The sequence below is a fragment of the Netta rufina genome (assembly GCF_964035555.1).
Source record: "Netta rufina genome assembly, chromosome: 22".
Classification (NCBI taxonomy): Eukaryota; Metazoa; Chordata; class Aves; order Anseriformes; family Anatidae; genus Netta; species Netta rufina.
The window spans coordinates 6,288,408-6,315,190 of NC_140146.1; the positions used below are offsets into that span (position 1 = coordinate 6,288,408).

General features: G+C 56.9%; 1 protein-coding gene across 4 annotated transcripts in view; it reads right to left on the minus strand.

Annotated features, from left to right (window-relative positions):
* LOC311217942 (tyrosine-protein phosphatase non-receptor type 11-like) overlaps positions 1-23,373 on the minus strand; it is a 37,660-nt gene extending 14,287 nt beyond the window's left edge. For 3 of the 4 annotated variants that reach the window (XM_084300347.1, XM_084300348.1, XM_084300346.1), the window contains exons 1-2: positions 23,265-23,373; positions 2,260-2,382 (exon numbers count right to left, since the gene is read on the minus strand). In XM_084300347.1, coding sequence (XP_084156473.1) covers positions 2,260-2,382; positions 23,265-23,278 — 137 coding nt within the window. In that variant the 5' untranslated portion in view covers positions 23,279-23,373. Of the gene's footprint in view, positions 1-2,259; positions 2,383-14,452; positions 14,542-23,264 lie in introns of those variants that run through there. The other variant, XM_084300349.1, reaches the window with a different exon arrangement.
* Between the last annotated feature and the right edge of the window lie 3,410 nt (positions 23,374-26,783).

Here is a 26,783-nt window from a genome sequence, read left to right on the forward strand (position 1 = left end):
GGGCGAGAGAAGAGGAAGAGGTTTTGCTTGCTCCCCTAAGAGCACTCTCACCCACTAACACATCTATTTTAGGTGTTGTTTCAAAAATATCTGTATTATTCCTTTGTAAGCCTTTCATATTTTTTTTGGAAAGAATATACATGCATTGCCCTGTCCAGATGCAATTCTAGGTGAGAATAACACCACACTGTCCCACCTGTATGTGTATAATGTAACAGAGAAAGGCTCTCCAGCTTTCTGAGCCCTTAAATCTGCTCACTGTGTACTCTATCAGATGCTTTGGGGAATTAGAGCTGCAACACCTCTGCAGGTGTCTTGGGGCCATCGATTTCAGTGAGACAAGAGCACGTTGCTCAGATGAAGTATAAGCAAAATCACTCCCTAACCAGGACGACGGGACAACCCCTGCCTCAAGTGTCAGGCCAGAGTGATGGCACGAGCCGGGGAGGGGTTTACTCGTAGGTAAAAGCAGTCGCTGAATATAAATTCTTTCCTCGTCTTCAATTCACGATGCCTCTAAGCTTTGTGTCACGTTTCACGTGCCTTCCTGGAAACACCGTACGTGTCACGGCTTTGGGTTACTGAGAACTGTGAGAACTGGTCAGACTTTCCACCAGGGTACAGCACAAGTGGGCTGGGGCGCAATGGTTCGGTGGCACAGCGCTAGGGCACGCCGTGCTGCTCTGCCCCCTGCTCTTCACGATTGAAGGGCAGTAGCTTTGCGGTTTTTACGACCGAAATGATGCTGTCGTTAAATATTTTCTGCCACACAAGGATCGCCCGGTGGTAGGAAGTGGCCCAGCCCCCCCGATAACCTGCTGCAGAGAGGGGTAAAGAGATAAAAGCACCAATAACGCTGCTCTGGGGCTCCCCGGGGGAGGCAGCGGGCTGGGACAGGGGGAAGGTGACAAACCACAGCAGCAGCAACGTGCATGGTCTTCTCCTGAGTCACGGGACGGGGCTGAGGGACAGAAACTCTGCCAAGCCGTGGCGTGACTCCCCGGCAGAAGGCACCAGCACAGCAACGCAGGCGTGGGCACGACTCGCCCGGCAGAGCGATTGACTCTGCTAATTCGGGGTAATTAGGCTGCTGGCCGGGTATCTGCCCACGTCACGACACCGCTGCACAGGCAAAACCTGCGTCTGCCTGCACGTCCCCAGGCTGAGCGGGCGCTGTCAGGACTCACCGCATGGCCAGGCATCGCCCTGACTCAGAACACGACACGAGAAGAGCTCACGTGAAGCCAGCCCCCTGCTTCACCCATATTCCCTCGCTGCTGCTGCTGGCTCGAGGCAGCTCTCCGTGACCGAGTTTATTTCCCATACTAATTACGCAGTTTCCTGTCTCTCTCATTAGCTCGCCGCCGCCTCTGATTGCAAGCTCAGGGGCGAGCCAGCGGGGTCGGATCCCACCCCTGGCAGCACCCCACAATAGCTGGGCTGGGTCCTGCCCGCTGGGATGCTCCATACCCCGATGGCTGGAGAGGAGAGAAGTGGCTGGGTGCGTTCCCCTGGCTAAAAAAAAAAGGCAGCACGGAAAAAATAAGGCAGCTGCAAACTCTCAACAAGCTAAGAAATAACTGCACCTAGCAGACAGGGCAGGTTCTAGTCCAGAGATGACTGCAAGGGGGGAAATAAACTTGAAGAGGGGGAAATAACTTGAAGGGGGGAGAAAGGAAAGCAAGAGATGCTCCGTCCCTTTCGTCATTTGCACAGTCTCTGCACACAGCGTGGCGGGAGGATGCATAAACTCACTGGGGTTTGCTAAACAAAACGAGGGTTGTTTAAATTAAACAGAAGCCACCAAAAAAAAAAAAAAAAAAAAAAAAAAAAAGAGAGGTCCGGCTACAAGTGCCTGGAGGAACCTCTGCAGAGCTCTTTCCCTGCGAGGCCCCAGCTGGATGGAAAGAGCTCGGCCACAACCTCCTCCTCTCATCTTGGGGACGTGCTGGGTCAGTGCTGCTCCTGTCCCCCCTGCCAGCTCTACCTGCTCATCGCCTGCACCAAGGCCATCAGCAGAGCTGCAGCTCTCCCTTTCCAAGAGCTTTGCTCCTACGGGACACCAGAGCAAGGTGCACAGCCCTGGGAACACTGCACCATGCGGTCCCGCTCCCTTATGGGGTCTGCACGGGATCCCCTGATGATTCATTCCTGCTGGGACCGAAGATGCTCTTCCCAGAAATTTAAGCACGTTGCCTTCCCTCCTCTGCCATCGAAGGCCCCAAAAGCACACGCAGCAATCTGCTACCAGCTGCTTACCTGACAGAGAGGGTGAAATCCCCGGGGTTGCTCTTGCTGGGCCGAGCCAGAAAGCTGCCATGGACGCCCCTGGTCAGGAGCAGCTTCTCTGCCTCGATGCCGCTGATGTTGGGATGAAACCACCTGCAGAGGGACAACGGGATGTGAGCTACGTGAGTAGCAGCCCATGGGGCAGATGCCATCCTCCTGCCTGTGGGGCTGGCACCGTCCCTCCACCCACCAGCTCCCCGTGGCAGCTGCCCCCCAAAAAAACCCCCAACTCATGTGTCACAGCGCAGGAAACCTCAGATATCCCCCAGGAGAGACCTCTTTGCTCTGCCCTCCTCTTCCTCGGAGCAGGAGCCCCGCAAGCTTTCTGTAGTGCCCCTCTATAGGAAGCCACCAGATGGTGTTTGACTTTTTTTTTTGGGTCCGGGTCTGATCCCAGCTGGCTGGGCTCAAATCAATTTGCTGCCAGATGGGCTGACCCCAGGAAAAGTCCTGCATCTCCCCGAGGGCACTCGAGGCATTTCTTTAAGGGCTGCCGGGTGGGTTTTACAGCAGAGGACCTGCAAAAAGAAAAGCTCCACCATCAAGAGCACTGAGTTTTTCAGTCTCCTAAGCAAGAGCACAGCCTCAACCCTTCAGTCTCCGTGCTAAAATCCCCTTACAAAGAGGGGATGCCCTGGCTGGGGAGAAGAAAGGGGTTCCACTGAGACCCCATCAAGACGGAAAGCTGTGCTCCGGACTGCAACACGAGGCAGGGACGAGCCCTGACACTACAAAAGGGATTTTAATTGCTGGAGCAAACCCAGCGACTCGGTTGCATCTCATCCAAGGCAGCTTCGCCTCTCCAGCTCAAGACGAAGCAGCTGCTCCTCAACCCCTCAACAGCTGGAGTTGAAGCTGTGGCGACACAATCACCTTTCCCGTGAGCACAGAGGAAAAAAAATGACCCAAACCGTGCCGCCGCTGTGCCAAAAAAGCACAATTCTCTGCAAGGGACCAGCGCACAGCCCAGGGAAGGAGGCTTTTTGCACGGGGCTGGAAAGCATTAGTGCACGGACGTAATGGGATGGCCTAGGAAAGAGGCAGCTGACCCGCAGGGAAAAGATGTTTCATTTATATTGCACGCTGCTTGAAGGCAGTCTTTGTGCTTTCAGTGTCATCAAACCAGCGACTGCCCTCGCTTGTGATGCTATCAGCCTCGATCAAGTTCTCTTGATGGAATCACAAGAGCTGGTGTTTCCCCACGGCTTTAAGGCGTGATAAATATGCAGAGCGGCTTAATGATTTCCCATGTGGCACCAGCTTCGTGGCTCGATTTTTCGGAAGCCACCGAGAATCCACTGCCTAAATGCCAGGCTCTTTTGAGTAATCTCACGACCCACACACGGGCTGATAGCTGCTCAGCTCGGAAATTCTCTCCTGCTTTCGCTCCGGCACCCGTTTCCACGTGGCACCGCTGCGATGTTCCTCCTGAGCAAAGAGGAGGAGAGGAGCCCTGGCTGATACTGCCTTCTGGGCAGTGCCAGCTGCAAGAAAATTAAGCTGCAGTGGCTCTGAGCCCTCTTCGGAGAGCAGGATGAGAGCGCACGAGTTCCTGCACAGGCGGACGGGTCGGCGGCACCACCTCTCAGCCCAGCGGCTCGAAACCGCAGCGCTGAATTTTCCAAGCAAAGCGAAACGCGGCCCTCGAGAGAAGCATCTCTGGAAATTGTGAGTAAGCTAGCTTCTTGTACACAGCTGTCCCGGGGCTCGGAGCAGCTGACACGCCGTCCCCACAAAGGGGTTTGTGACTTGGTCTCGATTGCTGCGGGGAAATGCGCAGCCCAGCATCTTGCCGAGCGCCTGCCTGGGGAAATACACCCCAAGACTGGATCTACAAACATAAGCGCGCTCCTCAGAGTGTGTTTGTCTCCCAGATACACAGAGAAAAGGTCGAGAAATGTCACGGCCTCCTCCACAATTTGGGATTTCCTCCCTCACACCACAACCCAAACAGTTTTGATGAAAGATCCTTGAGTTCTGGAGGAAGGCGGCGCCGTTCGGAAAGGGCCACGCAAGCAGATGGCAAGCAGGGCTCCCGGCGCTTCCGAGCCTCGTGTTCCCGACATCACCAGTGACACCCTTTTACAAACCCACCCTGCACAGGGCCGGCACTTAACTGCTCTGCAAAACTGCTGCTGGCACGGGAACGGAGCCTCTAATGGAGCTTAATGGAGCTCGGGGACACGGCGGAGTTGCCGAAAGCGAGGCAGAACGGCAAAAATAACAGCGCAGCGCGGCAGGAAAAAGCCAAGACAACATCGTGGGTAAAGCTGTAGGAGGAGAGCCCTGGCAGGCACGTACTGGCAGCCACAAGTGTGCTCTAGGGCTGAAAATATCTGGGTTGGTGTGACAGCAGTGCCAGAGGGGTGCTCAGCGCTCGAGGGTTGCCACCATGGGAACCACGCACACCTATACATCGTCCCCATCCCCGTATCGCTCATGGATCCCACTGAGGGGGCCAGGACCTTGTGGCTGCCTCCCAAAACAGAAGGATGGGTATTTGGGGAGGGAGGAAGGTTACCCATCACCTTTGGGGGCAGATCTGGGGGCCTGTCGGCTTTGATGTGCTCTTGGTGCCACCGAACAGAAACCTAACTGCTGAACGCCTTTTCTCTCCATCACTCCCACTGCTTGGACAGGGACCAAAGCACACAAGCACACACAGGCCGCTTGTTATTTAGCTCGCAAGAAGCACAAACAATGGGCTGGGGAGAAAATCTCCGCAGCCCTCGCAAGCAGGAGAAGGCAGGGAGGCAGCTCCCAAATCCCGAAGCAAAACAGAGAGGAGGAGGAACAAAAAATGGGGAAAACAAACCTCTGTAAACATCAGTTTGTACCTCTCCCCTGGCTCTGCAGAAGAAAGAAAACCTGGGGAAAGGGATGGTTTCAAACTCAGAGTCGTCTCCATTTGGGAATCCCAGCTCTGAAATCCATCACTTTCTCCCCGGAGGCTTTTCTGCCCGGATTACATGGAAATTAGCAAAAACCACGAGGTTTGTCCCAGCGCAAATCCTCGCCCCTGCTGCAGCTCCGAGCTGCAGACAACTCAAATCCACCTCTCCCCCTCCCAGGATCTTCTGGCACACCTATTCCCAGCTGTCAGCCCTGCTCCTGTAAACAGCGGATTAAAAACCGAGAGCAAGACCGGCTAAAACAGGATTTGAGGCTCTTTACGGCTGTTTTTCACAACGTTTTTATACCAAAGTGCATTTGTTGGTAAGCAAAACCAAGCCCCAATGCAGCAGGGGAGAAGCAAGCACCAACCCTGGTGGAGGGAGGGCACCAAAACCTGCACAGAGCAGGCACCGGGCTTCGAGTCCAACCTCCTGCACTTATATTTATGTGCTGAGCTGCAACATTTTGGGAAAAAATGGGAAAAGAAAAGCCAACAAAGAGGATCCAAAGCAGATCCCTGACCTAGGAGAGCAAAAAGGGTTATTATTAACATCAATACAGCTAATGACAGGCGTTAGCGTGCAGCCGGGCACGGGCAGCCCTTCGGTCGCGAGCTGTTTTGTGGAGCTGAGTCACGCCTGAAGAATTGCTTTAAATAATAAAAAAAAAAGGGGATCTCGCCACTTTTCGTGCCTCCTGCTACAAGTCAATATGCGCCCTGCCTGCTGCAGGCAGCGCTGCCTTCTTGCAGAGGAACGAGTTTCCCTTCCACCCGCCAAGCCATCTAGAATAAAAGTTGAATTAAAAATATAGAGATATCGAGTGCCTGTCAGGAACCAAAGCTAGACAAAAAAAATGTATTGAAATAAAGATAGAAAGCAGGCTTGCACGCAGCGTTAGGTGCCCAGGACTGCCTGCTGGGACGTCGCCCAGGCTGCCCGGGGGCTGGGATTCAGATGGGAATTGCCAGCACGTGGTGGGAGCTCAGACATCAGCCTGGGCTGGCTTACACCAGGCCACACGGCACGTTCAGAAGCAGCAAGCACGCTCTGATAACCACCAGCATGCTAGCAAAGCCCACATGGAAAGCCTGGCGTGAGCACAGGCACTGGGCACCGATGGGACGTGCTCGGAGCATCCCTCCCCTGCTGGGAGCCCCCACAGCACAGCTCCAGCTCCTAACGGCTGCCCAGCACCCCAAAACGCTCCCGTTTCAGACCTACACAAGCAAATGTAGGCTCAGGACAGCTTCTCCAGCTGGGTTTTACCCACTGGAATAAAAAGGCAAACCCTCAATGGGTGATTGCCCCCACCCAGGCATTACAGCAAGGGCTCGATGCGATGGCACCGAGGTGAAAGGCACAGCAGTCCCCGGGGTGGGAGCAGGGCTCCAGCAGAGGCTCTGGAGAAGGAAACCTTCCTGCACATTAAAAATTCCCCCCTAATTTCTCTTTCATTATTGACGAGGTCCACGCAGCGTTACTCATTTCCTCCCGACCACACGCACCACGCTTTTTTCTGCTGCAAGCGCAGCCCTGGCGCCCTTGGGACAGAGTGGAACAGAGAGTTCACAACACTGTCAGACCCTCGGAAACGTATAAAACCAGGCATTTTGATAAGCCTTGCCGGGAACCCCTGTATTCTAAACACGGTTTTTTGTTAGGCTTGGAGAAGATCAAAGCAAATGTGGCTCAAGAGCCGCCGCCTACGCGCCGCGTGTGGTTAGCGCTGGGTGGCTGAACACCACGGGGACCTGGCTGGCCGAGGGGCTGGCAAAGGGGGATGAGGGGACCAAAACCCTCAGGTTGGACCCCCCAGGAGCTGCTGGTGGCCCTGTTTCCCCGGGAGAAGGCAGGGCAGGATGAGGACCCAGCAGCCAAGCAGATAACGGAGCGGTGCTTCTTCCAGCAGAGAAACAGGGAGGTGGGCTGGGGAGAGCTGGTGTGACTGAGGGCACCGACTCTGCTTCCAATTTAGCAGCTAGGAAGGAAACTTCAGAGCTGCTTGAAGGATCCCCGCACTGATTTTCTGTTTAAAGGGAGGAGAAAATGCCATCAGTTTGTGTTTGAGCACAGCTGAGACGCTCCCTTCGGTGCCAAACATGAAGCAGACGCATAGCGTGAGCTCTCACCATGCAGTTTAAGCAGCAGTGGTGCTGAGACAGGCACAGAATTCACTCTCTGCAAGGTTTTTAATCCTTGGAACGGTCCCTAAAAGGTGCAAACATCTGGGCTGAGTGAATGATGCTGTCCTGTGCCTGCAAGAGCCCTATGGAGGGCGAGGAACATCCCCTGCTTGGAGAACCAAGCAATAAATCCTCTTTTTGAAGGGTATCTCCAGAAGTTTGCCCCAGACCCTGCTGCCTCCAGGAGCAGCGAGGCTCAGCACAGCACCGTTTGCTCTCTACGGCTTTGCAGCTCCCCAAAGAGCAGCAGAAATTCGCTTGGGTCTGAGGAGCTCATGGATTACCTGGGGGCATAGAAGATGCTCAGGGTCACCTCGCCCAGGCTTTTTCTTTGGATCCACCAGGGCTGAAAGTTTCCTCTGCCCAAAATACAGGCACCCCAATGCTTGCTTGGCAGACGGGGACTCATTCTGCAGCAGCTCCAGCACCAGGGGGTGATGCTGACACCGACTCCCCTGCGAGGAGCCGCTGAGCAAGATGCTAAAACACTGGCCATGGGCAAAAACCTACAGCAAGGTGACATAGCACATCCCAGACAGCTGGAAAAAAATAAAATAAATAAATCAAAATGACAGCCCTTGCTGAAGGGATGAAAATAAGCAGCTACACGTTAGCTGGGGAGGGGCCGCACTCATCCTGCTCCATTACGGCTCAATTTAGCGAGGCGTGCAGAGCCAACGCTGCTGTTCTCCTGGTGTTTCCGTACCGAATTATTAGCGTCCACGTCTTCATTGAAAGCTGCTCTCCACGGGCACGCCTGCATACAAAGCAGCTCACAAACCCTCCTCTGTTGTCTCTGGTCTGGCTCAATCCAAGCCCCAGCAGAAGCCTCCTTACGCCAAGCGGAGCCCACAGGGGGGGCACGCTAAATAAACAGACCCCGCACACATCCCCCTCGCTGCCACGTACAGGTAAATATTTTCCTTTTCCTAAAGCAATTAGCGTTGTGACGGCTTGTCATGCCGTCGCGCAACACCTGACATCCCCCAAGACTGCTGGAAACAGCTTTGAAACCACCCCCGAAAATTCTCGTTGCATTTCCAAGTCGGCGCATCCGTTTCCGAAGCAGGTGCACGAGGGTCTCGCGATCTCTGGGGTGCTTGTGCCTTCCCCTGGTCTTTTTCCAGAGCATTTCCTAATGGATTCCTGTCTCAGGCGAGAATAATTTCTCTGAGGGGGGTATAACACTTGATTTTCACCAATTTTTACTACAATCAAGATGCCTGACATCCCTTTAGCTCATTGGAGCCCAACCTGTGCGCAAACCAAGTTCTCAGCACCAGCTCAAAGCAAACTGCACGTTTGCGCAGCAGCTCTGGCGTGCCTCCCCCCCCCCCGTGTTTAAAGATTTAAGGCTGGTTTAAGCATCTTTTTCTTTTTTTTTTTTTTTTTTCCATAAAACTTCAAGGCGTATGGTTAGTGAGAGTGTGTGCACGGAGGGACTTCCCCAGAGAACACAGCAGCAGAACAACGCAGACACCGTGTCGGAGAGGAGGGACCGGCAGCGGCGGGCACAGCCAGCTTGGCACCGTGGGTTGGGCTTATTAACATCCTGCTAATTAGCCCAACCACCTTCATTACAAGGCTCGGGTCATAGGAGGTCTCGCCCTGCTCCAAAGCAGCAGGAGGGCCAGGGAAATGACCCAGAGCCCTGGTTCTGGGCACTGCAGCCCTGGGGAAGTCCCCGGTGCTGGTTTTAGCAGCCTCAAGGGACAAGCAGCCAGGCTTTCCTTCCCCTCCCAGCACCTTTGGGTGGCTTTTCCAGCCAGTGGCCATGCCAGGACCCAACACCGAGGCACGAGCAGCTTCCCCACTGCACTCAGCAGCCCCTGGATGGGGCTGGACCCTCCTGAAACCCCCCCAGCCCTGCTGCAGGACACCCCACGGGGCAGGGGACATCCCCGGCCAGGACACCCCACTGATACCTGAGCTGCAGCAGCGTACCCAGAGCTCCTCCATGGCACGCTCAGAGGGTTTTTGACCCAACCCCACGCGTTTTGCTTGGAAACTTTGGTTTGGAAACGGCACAGCCAGGAATGGTTTCACACACAGCTCCTCAGAGCTTTGCCATGAACATCACACGCCGGGCACAGCGCCTTGAGGCAAAGCAACTGGGTTGAGCTGGAGAGCAGCAGCACCTCGCCACGGCACCAGCTTCACGAATTTGTCATTTAATCCACGCTCAGGCCCGGGGACCTGCAGGAGGGTCCCCGGGCACAGTCCCCAGCTGCCCCCCTGGTTGTCCTGAGGCAGGAGAGCGCACGTGCAAAGCCCAAAGCCAGCAGCAGCAGCAGGCACGAGCTCTCTCCTCCAGCCTTTGCAGAGGTGTAGCAGGATGCAGCTCCCTCCTGGCAGCGAGCTGCTGCAGACGAGTTGATTTACCAGCTCCGGAGACCCAGCTGGCATTAAGTTAATTACTCTAAATCCACATCTGTCCCATCTCCGTGACACACGCAGGAGGCTGCGCTCATCCTCTCCCTCTGATTCAGCCCCTTTATCTGCATTGTTCCAGTCCCTGCTTGCCATTGGCACCTCTTCCTCTTTTTAGGCCCTGTCCCATTCTTCCTCCTCCTGATCTATCCACCCCACCTCCCAAAAGCAGCAAAATCCTGTCTGAAACGAGCAGCCCGTCAAAGGCACACATCAGTTCCTCTGCCTGGGATGGATGCGGGTACAAACTCAGCCTCCAGAGCGCCTGGCACATAAAATCAAACCATTTAGGTTGGAAAAGACCTCTGGGATCAGCCAGTCTGACCCTAAACACAGGGCCAAGGCCCTACGGTAGCATGGACCAGAGGCAGCATGGCCTGAAAATCACCCAGCGCTTCATGTTCCCATTAAATACCACCTCTAAGCCAGGCCATTAGGGCTGGAAGGAAAATACACCGTCCAAGGGACCTGCAAAGCCTCAAAACTCGCAGGCTGACGTAGGGACAATGTCCATGGCCTCCACCCCTGACTGCCTGCTTGGGGAGAAGGAAAATCTGCGAGCACCAGCTGGCTCCTCTAAAGGGCTGCGAGCTGCGATGGGAAGAGTCAAAAATGCAATCCCACAGCCACCTGTCAGCTCTCGGGGGGGGAAATCCAAGGCTATTACCCAGGTCATCAGCTCAGAAATAGCCATTTCCAGAAGAAAAGCCAGAAAAATGTAAAAAAAAAAAAAAAAAAAAAAAAAAAGCAACCCTGCAGATGCAGGCACTCCCTTCTTGGTGAGCGCTTCTGCCCGCTGCGCAGGGCGCATCATTTTTGTCCTGTACACTGAAGACTGAAGAAGCCGGGGTGATCTTTACAGACAAAAGGTCACGTTTTCATGCTTCTCACTAGATAGTCACCATGCCCACCTTACCATGGGGACAGAAAACAAGGGGGAAAAAACACTCATCTTGGGATTTTTCGCTTTGACCCAGCCAGCACTCGCCAGGCGGAGCTGAGACAGCTCCACCAGCAGCCTCCTGCTGATGGCAACGCCTGTGGCACAGGGATGCTCCTCGTGCCAGCTAGCAGGGACCAACCATGGGCACCTGCACCAGAGCAGGGCCACGGAGGAGCAGCTAGGAGGATTTTGTGCCGTGGGGCACGCAAACCGCCCCGGTTCTGACATCGGTTCATCTGCATGCCCGGAGGGCGGCTCGGAGGAGAGGCTGATTTCGGAGCATCGCTGCCTCCAGCAGCCAAATCCAGGCTGGGCCATACCCAAAGGCCACCAGGCTGCCTCCAGCCACCCCAGCACACGCAGGCAAAGCCTTCAGACAGCCTGGTCCTATCTCCGAGGCTTCCTCGCAGCCCATCCCACAGCGCTGATATGGAAAACCTCGTCCACCACCACCTCTTGCACCCCGCAGATAAAGGCCTGACAGTGGCAAGGAGAGGAAACCACGGGCAAAATTAAGATCGGGGGGGGGACAAAAATACATCTTTGAGGATGCCAGTTTGTTCTGCAGGGCTGGAGCGAACAGCAAGGCGGTGGAGCGTGCGAGCTGGCCTTCCACTGCTGCGAAAAGCCGAGCTGCGACGTGCTCTTTGCATGGCTGCATGAAGGATGTGAGAGAGACGGCACCTGCCTGCTGCCTTCCCCTCGTCCTGCTCCAGTGAGCGGCTTTCAGCAGCATCACTGCACCTGCCCTGGTCCCACTGGGTCCATCTCCTCCCAGGAGACACGGGCTGTGCGCCCTGGTGCACGTGGGCAAGAAACGAGAGGCATTACGGCCGTGTCTGCCACCACCCCAGTATCAAGATCTGCAAATATTGGGTCTAGCAGCTCGGGTCCCGAGCGCAGCAGCTCGCAAGGACTCGAGGATTCAGACGTTGCTCAGCCCTTGCTGAAGGCAGGTCCCCTCTGTAGCTGCAGGGAGAGATGCCTCGAGGAGAGAGCAAGCCCCCGTCCTTCCCCGGGGTGCCAGGTGAGAAGGGAAAGGGGAAAACCTGACCCCACGTTGCTGTAGGGCACCACATCGTACCCCCTGTGGCAACACAAAATTCATAACCTGGCTGGAGCAAAGCACCTGAGCATCTCGGGATGCAGCAGACGTGGCACATTAACAGCCACCTCCACGTCTATATCTGTTGGTGGTGTTTCCCCTCTCCTAATAAAAGGGAAATTGGAGATAAGCGAAGGGGCAACTCCAAAATGAGTTGGGCTGCTCAGAAAACCAGCCACGCACACAAACACAGCCCCTCTTTGCTCCAAGGACGCGGGTCAGGCTTGCAGGACACACATGGTTCGGGTGGAAGGGCGTTACACAAACCTTAAATTAACTCAAATTATTCGACCTGTGTAATTGAGGCTCAGGGCAGAGGCTGCAGGGCAAGCCTCCTGCCCACATCTCCTTGGAGGGTGCTCTGTGATAAAGGATAAATCTTACAATTTGTCCCCTTGCCACCTCCTCCTTCACATTGCTTGTACCAGAAAGGATTTTGGCTCTCAGCTTAACAGCTGGTTAAGGTCTAAAACAGCCAGGGAGCTAAAACTCCACATCTCTTGGCCACCTGCAGCAAAGAACCGACCCCAGCCCGCACCAAGCACCATGGATGCTGGCGCCCATCCACCTGGCAGCTCTGCAGGGGGACATTGGGGTCCCGTTGGTGCTCCAGCTGGCACAAGTCACCGCCGATCGAGCTGCAGGATGAGGGCTGAGTGCCCCAAGGGCACTAAGTCTCTCGTTGAGGCACTTTGGGTTTGTTTTTAAAGAAAGCAGCAGAAAACCATACAGGATACGCACGGTGCTAATTTCCCCCTTCGGCGTCCAAGTATTTGCTCACCTCAGAAATCAGCAGGCTGCTTCCTCAAAAATGTGCCCTGCTGCCAAGGCAGGGCCTTCTCCTGCCCTCTGCCCAGCTCTGCAACCCAGCCAAGCTCCGTGCACGGCCGTGGGTGCGCTGGCTCCATCCCTCCTGCCTCTGCTCGCAGGGGGACGGATCCTTTGGTCCTTCCCTGCCTGAATAGAAAAGGCAATCCCAAACGTTTGGAGGCTTTCTGGGACGGGGAAAGGCTGCTGGTTTGAAATCCACCGTGCATTTTATTCCTGCTGATGTCTAAACCCTGGCTTTGCCAGCTGGAGCGCTCGGGCCAGGTACCGCAAAGCTTTCCACGCCCCGGGCTCGGCGCACGCCGCGCGGATGGAGAGGAGAGGGATGGCGACACGAGACCGAAACCGCTGGGGGGGGAAAAAGGTACAAGCTGTGCCTCTTCTCCATTTCCACAGGATGGGAGAGGCAGATCCAGCTCTGTCTGGCCGCCCTGCACCTCCACACCCAGCCGTACCCACCTGCACCCGCAGCAAGCCGAGAGCTGGGGCTCCTCCAAGGCGCCCGGAGGATTTACACCCAGGCTCCCTTAATTAAACAAGGTGTAGCTGCGTCCCTCCAGCTGCTCTGGATGGAGGCACCAGCCCCCTGAGGTGTGGGAGGTGATTTTTTTTCAGCTGCAGCTTCCACGTTTCCTGAATTAGCTCCCCAAATTGAAATTAAATTGAAGCTCAAGCTGCGTTGGCATCGGGCTCTGTGTTAGGACCACCGTAAAAACGTGCTGTGCTTTACCCTCAGCCAGGCATTACCTCCTGGTCCAAAAAAGGTTTGATAGGAGGAGAAATATTGCTTGAGCTTCCCCCGTTCATGGAAGTTTCCTGGCCTGCCCATTGCAGATGTTTTCGTTCTCACAAAGCGAGCTAAAATTAAATTGCAGGCCCACCTGCCAGACTGTTGGGGCATTAAAAATACACAGCTCTATCTCACCAGCCAGCAACGAAACCAGCCCAGCTGCTGTCTGAGTGACAGCCTTCCTCCCGGAGCAGGAAAGAGTTTGTTTAGCTCTTCGCTGTGACCCAGCAGAGCAGAACACACCCAGGGCAGAGACGAGAAGCTGAGAAATCAGTGAGTGGCACCAGGTGGGCGAGGGGGCTGGTGGAAAACCTCGGGATGCTCCGGCCAAGGGAGCATTTCACACCTCTACCCAGAGCCTTCCACGTCTCATATGCCTTGAACAACCTCTCTCTGCTCCACAAAATGCCCTTCTCTCTAAATTTTGCTCGTTTTATAACCACAAAATTCAGCCAGAGGTGCCCAGCCCCCCTGGAAGCCCAGTGCCCCCGTGCCGGCAAGGTGTCCGGCAGCACCCAAAGGCACGGCGCACCAAGAGATAAGCGAGCAAGCATCCAGGCAGCCTTGCTCACAATGCAATACACGATAGAGATCTAATAACAACCCCGAAATAACCTGCTGCTCGCTGGGGTAACCTCTCCCGGGCACCGCCAGCCTTATCAGCGAGTCCTGTTAATAATTGGGGTGATCACGCTCATGAAACTGCTCGCGCGGCGCTGGAGCCAGCACGAGGAGAAAGCCACCAGCACCCGAGTGACGAGGGGTAATTTCCAGTGGAGAATCTTACACGGCTGCAGAGACCTTGCCAGCTAACGAGCCCTGTTAATCACCGTGCCCACGCTTTTGTTAGTAGCTTCACACAGAACCAGAGGTTTTCTTGCGACCGAAGCGCCGCAGACGACCTCCACGCCGCGTCCCCGTCGCCTTGCTCCCACTCAGATTTCCCATCTCCGAAAGAAACAGAAGCACACAGAGCAGACATCCTACCTCACCATCCCTGGCCAAGGCTCCCGGCCCCGCGGAGAGATTTCCTCGGTCCCCAGAAACCGCAGGAGAGCTCGAAAAGGCCAAAAGGGTCGCGGGGTACGGGAGGTGGGGACGGCTTGGTTAGGACGTCCCAGCCTCCAGCATCCCCCGCGGGGCTGGCCGAGGTGGCGGAGCGAAGAAGTGACAGCGAGTTATTTACCCAAAAAAAAAAAAAAAAAAAAAAAAAAAAAGCTTGTTCTGGACGGGAGAGGGGGAGGAGAGAAGAAAAGGAAGTCATCTCCTCCTCTTATCGGCACCAGCCCGGCAGCTGTGAGCTGGGTTTTGGTGGGGACTGGGAGGGCGAGCGCCACGCGCATGGGGTGTGTCGGCTGGGGGGCAGCCCAAACGGCGGGGAAAGAGAGCGAAAAGGGAGGGTAACGGGCAAAGTGGCATCCCTTGGAGGTCCTGTATGTGGACAACACCCCCCCCACCCCGTTACATCTTCCTCCTGCAGGAGATTTCTGCCCTGGCACCGAGTGGCTCTGCACGACTCAGAAACGGGGGCTGATCCTGCCAGGGATGGGGCTGCCACACACCCTCGAGAGGAACAAGGGTCTCAGGACGTTCAGATGTCCCCAGGCATCTGTTGATTTGGGGGATTTCGAATTTAAGCTTAAGAAGCCGTCCCTGACCCGGTTCCTCTGCCATCCAAGGTGGGATTCGCATGGTGGGGTTGACCCCGAGGCACCCGGGCTGGAGACCTCGTAGAAGGGATTTCTGCAGGACGAGGAACACAACAGCCCTACAAACTGCACGGCAGGACAAAACCCTTCCCCTGCCCACATCCTCAGCATCCTTCCATTACCAGCTTCCTAGGGCAGGAGAAACAAGACCTCAGCTATCCTGCGGGCAGGCAACCAACTAAACACACATCCATGGAGGCATTAAACATCCAGGAGCACGGCCGCCTCTGCCTGAGCCTTCAGCCCATTATCCTACAGCCACTCAGCACAATTAGGGCTGCTTTGTGGCTAGCCCTTAATGTGCCAGCAGAGCAGCTGGGGCACGGAGGAGATGGGGATGACAACAGCCCCAACCGCAGCGCTCCAGCCCAGCCCTGGGGGGGGTGGCAGGGAGGAAATGCCAGGGCTGGGATCACCCCCAGCCAGGTGGGATCGCACCCAAAGCACCCAGCTGGGCCCAGCAGGAGGTGGAGAGCTCAACCTCCCAGCCCAGGGCATTGGAGACGTGGCACTGGATCAGGACCTGCGCCCCCAGGCCAGCCGGTGCTTTATAACGCACGGCACTTCCCTCCTTCCACAACGCCACCCCCAGTGATGGGCAGGAATCAGAGATGCTGGAGATAAAAGCTGTGAAAAGGGGCGAAAAAAATAGGTTTTGTTGTATTAGCCTTCCGTGGAAGTCCTTTTCCACAGTAGGTCTTGTCCAAACGCGGTTGGATAAACCACCAGCGGGGCTCTTTTCCCTGTCCTCACCCAACCTCGCACCCGAGTCCACCCCCTTCAAATCCCAGACCCGCTGCACCCCAGGGATCAGACGGGACGCCAAAAATCTACCCGACCCCTCCAAAACTGCACCTCCCTCCCGAACTGCCCTCCTTGAAGCACGCCAGTTCCTCCCCGCTTTGAACAGCGAAACGACAGCACCCAAAGTTTCCGCTGCTGCAGCAGCGCTGAAGCACCCAGTTCTGACGCCAGCCCCCACAAGAACAGGACCGAAACCCCACTGCGAGCCGTGGGTGACGGCAGGAGGTGAGGTGGGGTGGGGTGAGCCTGGTGGTGGCATCGCTGCTGCTGCACGGCTCCTCTCGCACGGGCGAAAAAAACCCTGCTAAAGACGCACCAGGGCGCAAGGAGCTGCCATCCGCGTGGCCAGCGGGCAGGGAACGGGCTTGCAACGCCCACCCAGCTCCAAAATCCTGCCCTCTCGCCAGGCTCATCCCAAGCCCTGCTTCCCAGGAGGGGTTTGGAACCAGCACAGAGCTCGGCAAGGCGCTGGGTGCCACCAGTGCCCGCACGGCGCTGGGGACACCTCCCTGCCCAGTGGCAGACCCTGGCCAAAACCTCAGCCGGGGCTGTTTTAAGTTCCTTTGCTCCATCTGGTGGCTGCAAAGCTTTTGAAAGCTTTGCTCCCTTGCAGGACCCGCTCCTCGTGGTCTAAAAGGGGTGGGTGAAGAGAGGCTCGGGATGAGCCACGCTGCGCCGGGTGAGCCCTCTCCTCCGAGGAGCTGGTGGCCTCTGGATTGCCCCATGCTGGATCAATGGGGTCACTGTAAACCTGGATGCAATTGGGGTTCCTCACACAAAGCCCAAGCATGGCCATCCTCAAAGCACATGAATTCTGGGGCCGAGCAAAGCTGCAGTGGCAGGGCTGGAGATTGGGCACAGCGCAGAGCCCCATGGCACCAGCCAGAGCCACCTCCTCTGGTGGACGATGAAATTAGGATGTTTTCCTAAGCTTAAACCCTCAAACCTGGGCTATGGGAAGACAAACGTCCTCCATTCCACCAGGAGCACAAGACTTACTGTCAGGATGCTGCCAGGAACACCCTGAGCCATTCCCCCAGGAGCAGAAGAAACCCAAAACCAGCCCCAAGGCAACGCAGCCGACCGAGGAGCTCGGGGTGGGTTCATTTCCCCAGACCCCTTCCCCACTCAGCTGGCTCCTCGCTCCCCAACCAGGACAAAACGAGGAGATAAAGGCAATAAAGAAGAGAAAAAGAAACAGGGAAGAGCAGAACCCGGGGGCACAGGGTGACCTACGGCACCGTGGCTGCCCCAGGTGGCACCGGGAGGGTCCCGCGGTGCCGTCCCCACCGCCCTGCCAGAGCCCAGGGCATCACGTGCGGGCCTGCTGAGCCCAGAAATCCTCAGCTTGCAGGATTATATAACCCGGCGAGCTAATTAAAACCGAGGGGGGCTATTTTGGAGCTACGGGCAGGGTGACAAGACAAAAATATAGCCCGTAACAGGCCCACGTCCCCTTTGAAGAGTCGCCAAGGCTATTTTTTACCTAGATACATCACGAAGAATCGGAGGGAGAAAAAAAAAAATAAAAAAAAAATAAAAATACCAGGGCTATATTTAGAATTTAATCAGTGGCAGGGCTTGTTACACTTCTTAGAGAGGAGACCGATGGAAATATTTCAGGAGGGTGGGAGGAAGGAGGTGGTGGGAGGGGGGGGAGAGAAATAAAGACAAAAATAAAATTTGTAATAATAGTAATAAAAGAAATCCAAGGCCAAAGATAGCCCTGGCATCTCCCTTACATGGAAGAGATGCTGCTGGAATGGCGTGAAGGGGGATTTTCGGTTGTTGTGAAACCAAATCTTGTGCTGTCAGGCGTCCCACCCTCCTGACACCCCTGCAGGCAGGCGGCATGTCCCGAGGGAAGGGCTGTTCCGTGCCCGTGCCAAGCACCCACAGCTCCCTCAGGCTGCCCCAGCTGTCCCCACTTCCCTTTGTCACATGCGCCCGGTGTGACAGCTCTGGTGGGGACACAAAAAAAAAAAAAGAGCTGGAGGTGGCCACAGGGCAGTGGTTGCAGGGCCACGGGTCCCTTGGAGATGGCAGCTGGCGGAGGTGGCACTGCCCAGCGCCTTGTGCCACCATGCGCGCTCCTCCCGATGTTTCCCCAGCTAGAACCCATCCACTTTGTAAAATAAATACTTTTTAAAGTACTTAAAATCTCGTTGGAGCAGAGGGGAGCTGCACATTCCCATCTTCTTGCCCATATCCATGAAACCGCGCTGGGTTAAAGCATCCGGGGCACGGCAGTTCCCTTGAAAGCCAACTGGAACCTCAGCCCGAACCAAAAAGGGAACTTCCAAGCACATTGTTTTGGAGAGAGGAAGGAAAAAAGAAAAAAAAAAAAAAAAGAAAAAAGAAAAAGCCACGTTTGCTTTGGCACCACAGATGCAAACTGCAGCTCGCGGCCGGGCACCAAAGGGGACCCCGTAGGCAGCGGGGCCAGGACCAGGAGGGGCTCTGGGGGCTATGGCAAGGTTGAAATTTAAGTGAAAAACCACTGCTGGAGCAGCCTGGGGAGGCGGGTGGGCTGCTAAACGGAGTCACAGCGCTGTGCTAGCGGCGTGATGACTGGACACCGGGAATGTAAGCAATTTCCAGACCTTACACCCCAAGGTCACAGGCAGGATCTGGGCGAGCCTGATAGGAACGAGGAACGGATTGGGTTGCACGAAGGGCCCTCACGCAGCAGCAGCACCGATATCTTCTCCAACAGATGACACGAAGGGGGGCACGAAGGTGCCTGGAGCGCAGGGGGAAGCCACAACCATGCCTGCTGAGCTCCCGAGGGGCTGGGCAGCTGCACAAACCCCTCGCCGTGCAGGAGAGGGAGCGCACGGATGGAGGCGCACACCGACGGGGACACCTCTCCTGGGTGCCTGGCCTGGTGCCTTTTCTCCCAGGCCACCAAACAGCTCACAGAGCAGCCTGCTTCTTCCTCGGGGAGATAAAAGCCAGCAAGGCAGAGCCAGCAGGGGCTGGGCACCAGAAAGCCTCCAGCAGACGCTTGCAGGGAGGCCGGCTCCTCACCTGATAACACAATCAGGGCAGGCACAGCGAGCCCCTGCCCCTTCGAGCAAGCTCAGCTCACCCTTTCTCCCCCCTTCCATCCCTGCAATGAGGGAGATAAATGTAATTTCTGCTCGCCCTGAGGCTGCCCCAGCCCCAAGCTGTTGCACGGGGAGCTGCTGTGATTCGCCCCGGGCACGCGCGCTCCTGCTGTGGCCACGGATGGCCCAGGGGCCTGGCACACGAGGGCATTTCGAAGGCGATGTCGCAGGAGGTGAGGCTCATCCACAGCTTACCCAAACACCAGGAAAATCCCCAGAAAATCCCCTGGGACCCAGAACCCAACACTCACACCCCCCCAGCCCACCTGGGGGATCCCACAACTGGACCCCAGCGGTGCCCTTTGCATGTGGGGGCTGCACGGGACACCTGCGACAGCTCCTGCTGCAGGAGAGCAGCAGCTCCAAAAGGCCAGGAGGAGACCCCGCAGCACACATCTCCTCCAAACGTCCCCCTCGGCCACCACGAGCAGGCAGAGGTCTTTGCAGAGCACTCCTGCTACAAGCAGCAGCGTGAGCCGCTTGCACAAAATTAACAACAAAAAAAAATTGCATGTACAGGAAACGCACAGTTCCCGATTTCCAGCTCGGTTTAATGCGAAGAATTTCCTTCTTCCCTTCAGACTCACGCAGGAAGCCTGCAAACACAGCAGCCCCGTAATCTGATTAAGCCCCGTCCTACGCACGTTTCCTGGAACGGCGCAGGGCTGCGGGAGCCACTTTCCATCCCTCCCCGGCGCGCATCCCGCGGGGCAGCAAGTGCAGCCCTGCCCGAGCCCCTGCCTTCGGTCACGGCAGCGAGAAAACAACAGAAAAAAGCAATTCCTACTGCAGGGAAAATCAACGGAAAGGATTAAAGCGATGCCTAAAGGACGGCAGCCTTCAGGGTGCTTCTCTCCATACGCATCCTAGCATGTGGGGGTTTTTGGGGGGCCAGATGGTGTGGGGTTGTTTGGGTTTTGGCTCCATTAGGCCCCTAGGGTGGGGAGGGAACCCAAATTTGGGAAATCGGATTTCTGGGGGAAATCGGCATTTGGGAAATCGGATTTTAACAAGCCTTTTTGGGAGTCAAAGGGCACCTACAGCGCACAGGAGGAGGGCGAGCCCCAGAAAGGCACCTCTCGGCTGCAGCTCTGCACCCATGGGTGCAGCCTAAAAAGGGGCTGGGCTGGTGGGTTGCTCACGGGGAGGCAAAGGTGATCGGCACCAGGGATGGAGGAGCCCTTTGGCCAGCCCTGGTGCTTTTCTGGTGGCTTTTCAGTGGGTTTTGGCACCAAGGAGCATCTCCAGCTGGTGCCGGCAGCGCCAGCGGCACCGAGCGGTTCCCTTTCCGCAGACCCACGCTGCACACCTGGGATCCCTCGTGGCTCTGCAGGGCTCTGATTCATTCGATTCCCGAGAAGAACCATCTCCCAGGAAGCCGAATAAAGCAAACCCTGCTGGAAGAAGCGGCCAGCAGCTCCGGCACCACCCAGCCACAAAGGAAAGTCGCCCTGCGCGCGGCGCTGCGAGGCTGGCTTCCCCTCCGGTGCGCCTTGCCTTCGACTGCCGCTGCAGACGGCGAGGAATTCTGCTTGGCAGCTCTCAAAAGAGATACAGCTGCATCCCAGAAACGTGTTCCAGGGCTGAGAGTGCTTCATTTGTCTTGGGACCATAACAAGAGCAGCTCGCTGCCTTGGGGGAAACCATAGGATGCTGGAAAAATCACCGAGGGCCTGATCCAAAGCCCTCTCCCTGGCAAGGTTAGCTTTCCTGCTCCGAGCTGGGCCATTAACCGTTCTCGTTCCCTCCCTGGAGAAGGGCAGAAGTGGTGTATTTATGCATTTCGTGACCCGCAGTAATGCACTTGCCCTACCTGGAAATAAACAGCAGACTGGGAGCTCGTAGCTGAATTGTGACTTCTGCTGGCTCAGCATCTCCCACCCCTCGCCTTCCCGTCCTGGCAGGCTTCGTACACATTTTGTGCAATTTCCCTTGCACAAAAGCCCCTGGGCTCAGCTGAGGCATCTCAGGGCTGCAGGGGGATGCTGCTGGCACAGCCCGGTGGGATGCAGATGGATGGCTCACATGGAAGACAACGAGGGGGCACATCCGAGGTCGCCCATAGAGTCACCTGCTTCGATTCTCCCTCCCAGGGATCCCCAAACACCTGATCCTGGCCACCGTGGGGCCACCATGGCCCCAAACCCTGCCCCTGGTTTCGGGGCAGAGCTGAGCGCGTTGGGTGCCTTGGATGCTCAGAAACGTGGCCACCACGGGCACGGGGACTGCACAGCACCACCCTGGAGGATGCGCACAGGATCACGTCGTGGCCAACCCTGAGCTGCCAGCCCTGCTTTGTTAATAGCAACGAGCAACCGGAGACGTCAGAGTGAGCCACAGCGTCCCGGGGAACCTTGCTGGGAAGAAAAAGCCTGCCCCGAAGGCCAGGGTCTTCTGACCTCCAAACCCTGCTGCACCCCGTGCCAGCAAAGCCAGGAAGGGGACAGAAAGGGGTTGTCGTCTGCTCAGGCTTTGAGAACCAACACAGCCGGGCCCTGGCAGCAGCTCGGAGCGGGGTTTGCGACAGCTTTGTGGTTTAGGCTGACGGCAAGCAGCTCGTTCTCCCCGCAGCAGGGCTCGGTTCTCCCTCGTGTCACCCACGTGCCCCGATGTTTCATCACCACCTCCCCGGCCAGGCCCAGCACGGGGAGAGCGAGCAGCAGCTCCCAGCCCTTGGCACGGCTGCCAGGGCAGCTTCCCAGATGGGCTGAGCACCCAGAAATGGGTTTGTTTCACCCTTCGCGTGGCCTCCCCGAAAAGATTTGGCATGCGTGGGCACCATCCTGGGGGTAAAGCCGTTCCTTCAGCCAGGGAGGCACCGCACCTCCACCTGGTCCCCCCCTTGGATGTGCTCCCGTGCAGGGAGGGGAGGTGGGAAGCAGCACCCAGCGCTCAGCACCAGCCTCCCTGGTGCCAGCAGCCCCTCTCCAAAACCTGGCCACGCACCCCACAGCATCCACCTCACGGGCACGGCCACGGGGATGTTTAGGGCAGGTGCTGAGCTCGGTGGGTGCACCTGGGCTCAACCAGGAGGCAGGCAGAAGGGGGAGATGCCATCCCGACCAAGTGGGCACCCTGCATTTTAGGCCAGCCCCCGGCACAAAGCCTCTCCGCACCAAACCCTATAACTGGACAGGGTTTTTTGGGGCGCCTGTAAGCAGCCCGCTGGCCTGGAGGGTGGAGCGAGCAGGGTAGAGGCACCGCAGGCAAATATTGACTTGCCTGTGGGCACGGAGAGCGCTACCAAAAGGAAATCCAGGGGCCCCGAGCCCCAGCTTTATGTTCCATCACCCATCAGCGTGCGTTTTACATAGGGGAAAAACTGATGAGCCCGGCCTCCTCCTAAACTTCTGGGTGCTTTGAGCCACAGATGCTCGCAGAAGACCTGTTGTGCAGGGGACACAGCGAGAGCTGCATGGCAGAGAGACCCCAAAACCCCACAAACCCTCAGTGGTGGCATTGCAGGAGTGCCCGTGAGCAGGATCTGGAGGTGCTGTGTGCTCCAGAGGGCCCGTGCCCCATCCTGTACCAGCACCAAAGGAGCCCTCTGCCCTGTGACCCATCCCATTTCTCAGCCTGAAGCACCCACCCGTCAGCTCCCAAACCCCAAACCTGCTCTGGGGACACCACCAGGCAGCTGCCTTCCCCTCCTGGAGCCACCCCAGGGAAGGGACGATGTCCCCAAGTCCCCCAGGCTCCAGCTGCCACCATAAGAAAGGGGCTGAAGCCACAAAACAGAAGCTGGGGAAGGCACCAGCACCTCGCCAGAGGCACCAAAGCACCTCACCCTGCTCCCTCACCCCACAAAGCTGCTCCGAGCAAGTTGGGGTCCCCTGGGGACCCCCCGCTCAGTGTTTTTTTGGGGGGGACAGGAGCAGGTAGAGCATCACCAGGTGCTTGGGGGCAGGCTCAGGGAGCTCTTCCGCAAAACAGGCGCGGGGCTGGGGGAAGCAGAAAGGGGGGAGAAAAAGGATTTGGGGGGCGGAGAACAAGGATTTGGGGGGGCAGGGGACCCAGCTTCACCTCCGCCCCCCCCAAATTTCCTTTGCTCGCCTCCCCAAACGCGTGGGCACGCACCGGGGGGAGCCGCGCGCGGAGGGGACCCAGGCGTGGGGAGCCGGAGAGGCACCGGGGGGTGCCGGGGGGGGGTCGTGGAGGTGGCCCCCAGCCCCTTACCTGCGGGAGGTCATGGCTCGGCACGGCTCGGCACGGCTCAGCCCCGCTCCGCACCGCGCTGCTGCCGCCGCCGCACCCCGGCGGGGCGGCCGGGCTCCGGGGAAACCCCTCCCAGTGACGTAGGGGAATCCCCGCCCTCTGCCCCGCCCCTAACATAGTGGGGGGGGACACGGAGAGACACCCCCGAAGGCAATTTGGGTACCCCCGGGGTAAATTTGGGCACCCCCGGGGTAAATTTGGGCACCCCGGGGTAAATTTGGGTACCCCCGGGGTGCCCCGTCGGGGGGCGCAGCCTCCTCTCATCCAGCCTCCAGTCCACTCCTGGCCTCCGGCTCCTCCTCGCAGCCCGGTTTTGGCTCTGAAACCCCCTGAAAAAAATGAATACAAAGCCAAAAGGAAAAGAAAAAGCACCAAAAAATGGCACCGGGCACCATCCGGCGACCCCCGGTGTTACCCCATCGCCCCCCAGCTCGGGGGCTGCCTTGGTGTCCCGGGGGTCCCAGGAGGGGTCCCAAAAGTGTGGGGGGGTGGAAGTGGTGACCCCAAACTTCTGCTGGGGCAGGGGTGGTGGGTTTGTGGGACGGTTTGTGCAAACAGAGCTCATTTTGCTGTAGGAAACATAAATTCAGGCGTTTTTAACCGACTCGCATCAAACAGACGGAAAAGGCAGAAATTGCCCCAAACGCGTGCCCTGAATCTGGCACCTTTTGTGAATGCCGGGTGAGAAAACAAAGCCAGCTGTCCCAGAGGGAGAAAAAAACCAGGACGCAGCCAGCTACCTCCCCCCTGGCCCGGCCTGGCCGTAGCGGCAAAAATAGCAATTTCTGACTATAATAAGACTCAGCGAATTCCGCGGCTATTCGGGGAATACCCGGGGAGCTGGCAGCGGGCTGCATCCCTGCCCCGTGTGCCTCCAGATGGCTCCCGGGGCAGCGAGGAGCACAGGGGGCAAATCCAGACCCCGATACCAAGGAGCCCTGTCCTCCCCTTCCCCATTTCTCCCCCCCTCTGTCTGACCGGGGGCTCCTTTCGCAGCACTGAGAGCTCATTGTGAGATCCACACTGCGGCTCTGTCTGCGTGACCCCTCTGCTCCATCCCCGGCTCTGTCTCGGTCACTGTCTGGCTGGGAGAAGTTTTGGGGCCGGCCGGCTCTGTGTCCCCCCAAAAAAAGGTTTTTCTGCCCCATTTCTTGCTGCCAGGTGGTCGCCGGAGGCACCTGCTCCTTGGGAGGCGCGATGATTGTCTTGAATTTACAGAGCGTGTACCCGGGCTGGGGGAGTGCCTTCAGTGCTTGCAGTGAGGACAGCTTCAAAAGATCCCATTTAAGCTGTGGCGAGCACCCAGAGCTGCCCAAAATCTTTTGGAATTCCCTCCTGAAGTTTTGTGTGCTCGTCTGCAGGGCCGGCTGGGCACCTGCGCATCGCAGGGACCTCCAGCACAGGCTGGAAGAGCCTGTTCAGGGTTCAAGCTGTCCACCTACAAACACTGCAGCCCTGATTTTCTCCAATTTTCTCTCCGAATTATCCCGTTTCCCAATCTGGAGACGTGGAGGTGCGTCGCTGCTGTGTTTTTTTTGTGCTGCTTCAGCAGGTGGGCAGCACGCGGTGCGAGTTGGGGAGCTGCCATCCCAGGCTGTGTTGCAGCAGAGCAGGGAAAGGCATCCCTGGGGATGGATGGGACCACCCAAACCCAACTGCCCTCTCATCCCTGAAGCCCCCTTGCCCCCAAGGAGAGCAGAGCCAGGCTGCCAGGCCTGCCACGCACACGCTGTGCTCCCAAGGGTGCTGAGCAGGCTGCACGGGGCTGCCAGCAAGCCTGGCCGCACCATTCCCCTGAGTCACGCCTGCTGCCTGCCCAAGCGTGCCCCCAGCGCGGCTCTTCCCCTTCTTTCCTTCCTCTTTCCCCTCACAAAGGGTTTTTCCAGCGTGTTGTTAAAAAAAAAAAAAAAAAAAAAGAAGCCACACATCCAGCTGTCAGAGCTCGGCTTTTCATTCCGGCCGAGACAACGCCAGCTTTTTCTCCTCCCGCTCCGCAGCGAGCTGGCGGCGAGCCTGGGAAAGAGGCACTGACTTTGCAAGCCCGTGCCTGCTGGAGCATAATAAGGTCATTGTCGAGAAGACGCGGCACCAGGAGGCTGATCTGGAGCGCAACACGGCCCCGGTGGAGAGTTGTGCAAGCCCCGTGGCCGCGCCAACACTGGCCCCATTGTTTGCCGCTGGGAGCCGACAAGCCGGTTCCTGCGGAGCCACTGCAGACAGCGATCAAATGTGCGTCGTCGCCGGGTATCAGGACGCGCTGTGCCAAATTAGCTGCCTCCCAAATGGCAGGATACCCAGACACCCACATCCCATCACCACGAGGTCCTGATGGGGCGAAGCTCCTCGAAGCTCCTGGCCCCACAGCGTGGCAAAGCGCCGGGGGCAGAGCGAGCGCTGGAGAGGCCCCGCCGAGACCCGTTGGGAACAGGAACCTGGGTGCTGGGATGTCTGAAACCACATCCTGCTTGCATATACACGTGCTGGCGGCTGCCTTTCCAGGGCTCCTCAGCTTGCTGAGGGCAAAAACCCCGGGGGAGAGGGCTGGTGGGGAGAGGGGGGCTGCGGGAGCAGCGCTCGGGGCGTGCGGGCACAGTGCCGTGCCAAACCCCTGCTGAAATTGCAGCCCAGGAGGGAATAAAAGCATGCGTGGCAAGGAAGGAGAAGCTAGGGCGTATTCGGACAGGTGGACACGGAGTAAATCAGGTGGTGAGAGGAGGATAAAGCCCCAAAATCTCTGGCTACGAGCACTGGGTGGCATCCACAAAGAGACGATAGAGCAAACGCAGCAGGCACCTGCACGGATAGGGAGCAAGCAGGGCGCACGGGAAGGAATAAAAAAGCACCAGGCCCCTTAAAAACATCTTTAATAGTTCTCAAACTTTATTTCATGGTGATTGACGAAAGACACAAGTTAGTAATGGTTATATCATGCTGCTCCTCTACTGTGCATTGCCCTTCAGAATTCATACAGCAGTTCACAACGGTCATTAATTTACCCTATAAATGAAGCCACGTGGACATCGAAATTTAAAAAAAAAAAAAAAAAAAAAGGAAAAAAAAAAAACAAACTTCAATGTCTGTTTTGTTTTTATGTACATACATGATATAAATGCTATTAAAAATAAAGCCCAAGTTAAGTGCATGGCCCCTAGGGAGCACTGCTGAATCCAACCTTGGTTCAAGATGCTCGACCACGAGGACGCGGCGTCCTGTTTTAAGGCATTTCCAAGCCCCAGCAAAAGCAGACAGAGTTTGCGTTGGCTTTTTTTCTTTTTTTTTGATGTTTGTTTCGATTTTTTTTTCTTTCTTTTTTTTTTTTTTTTTCCCTGCAGTGACCCTGGCTTCATTTCAGTGGCATTGTGGAAAATTAGCAGCTTCCTCCATGCGTGCCCAACTCCCTCTGCACCTCCAGCTCCAGCCGGCACGGTCGCATCTCCCAGCTCAATCCCCTTGCTCCAAACACCACACGAGGGTCTCGCA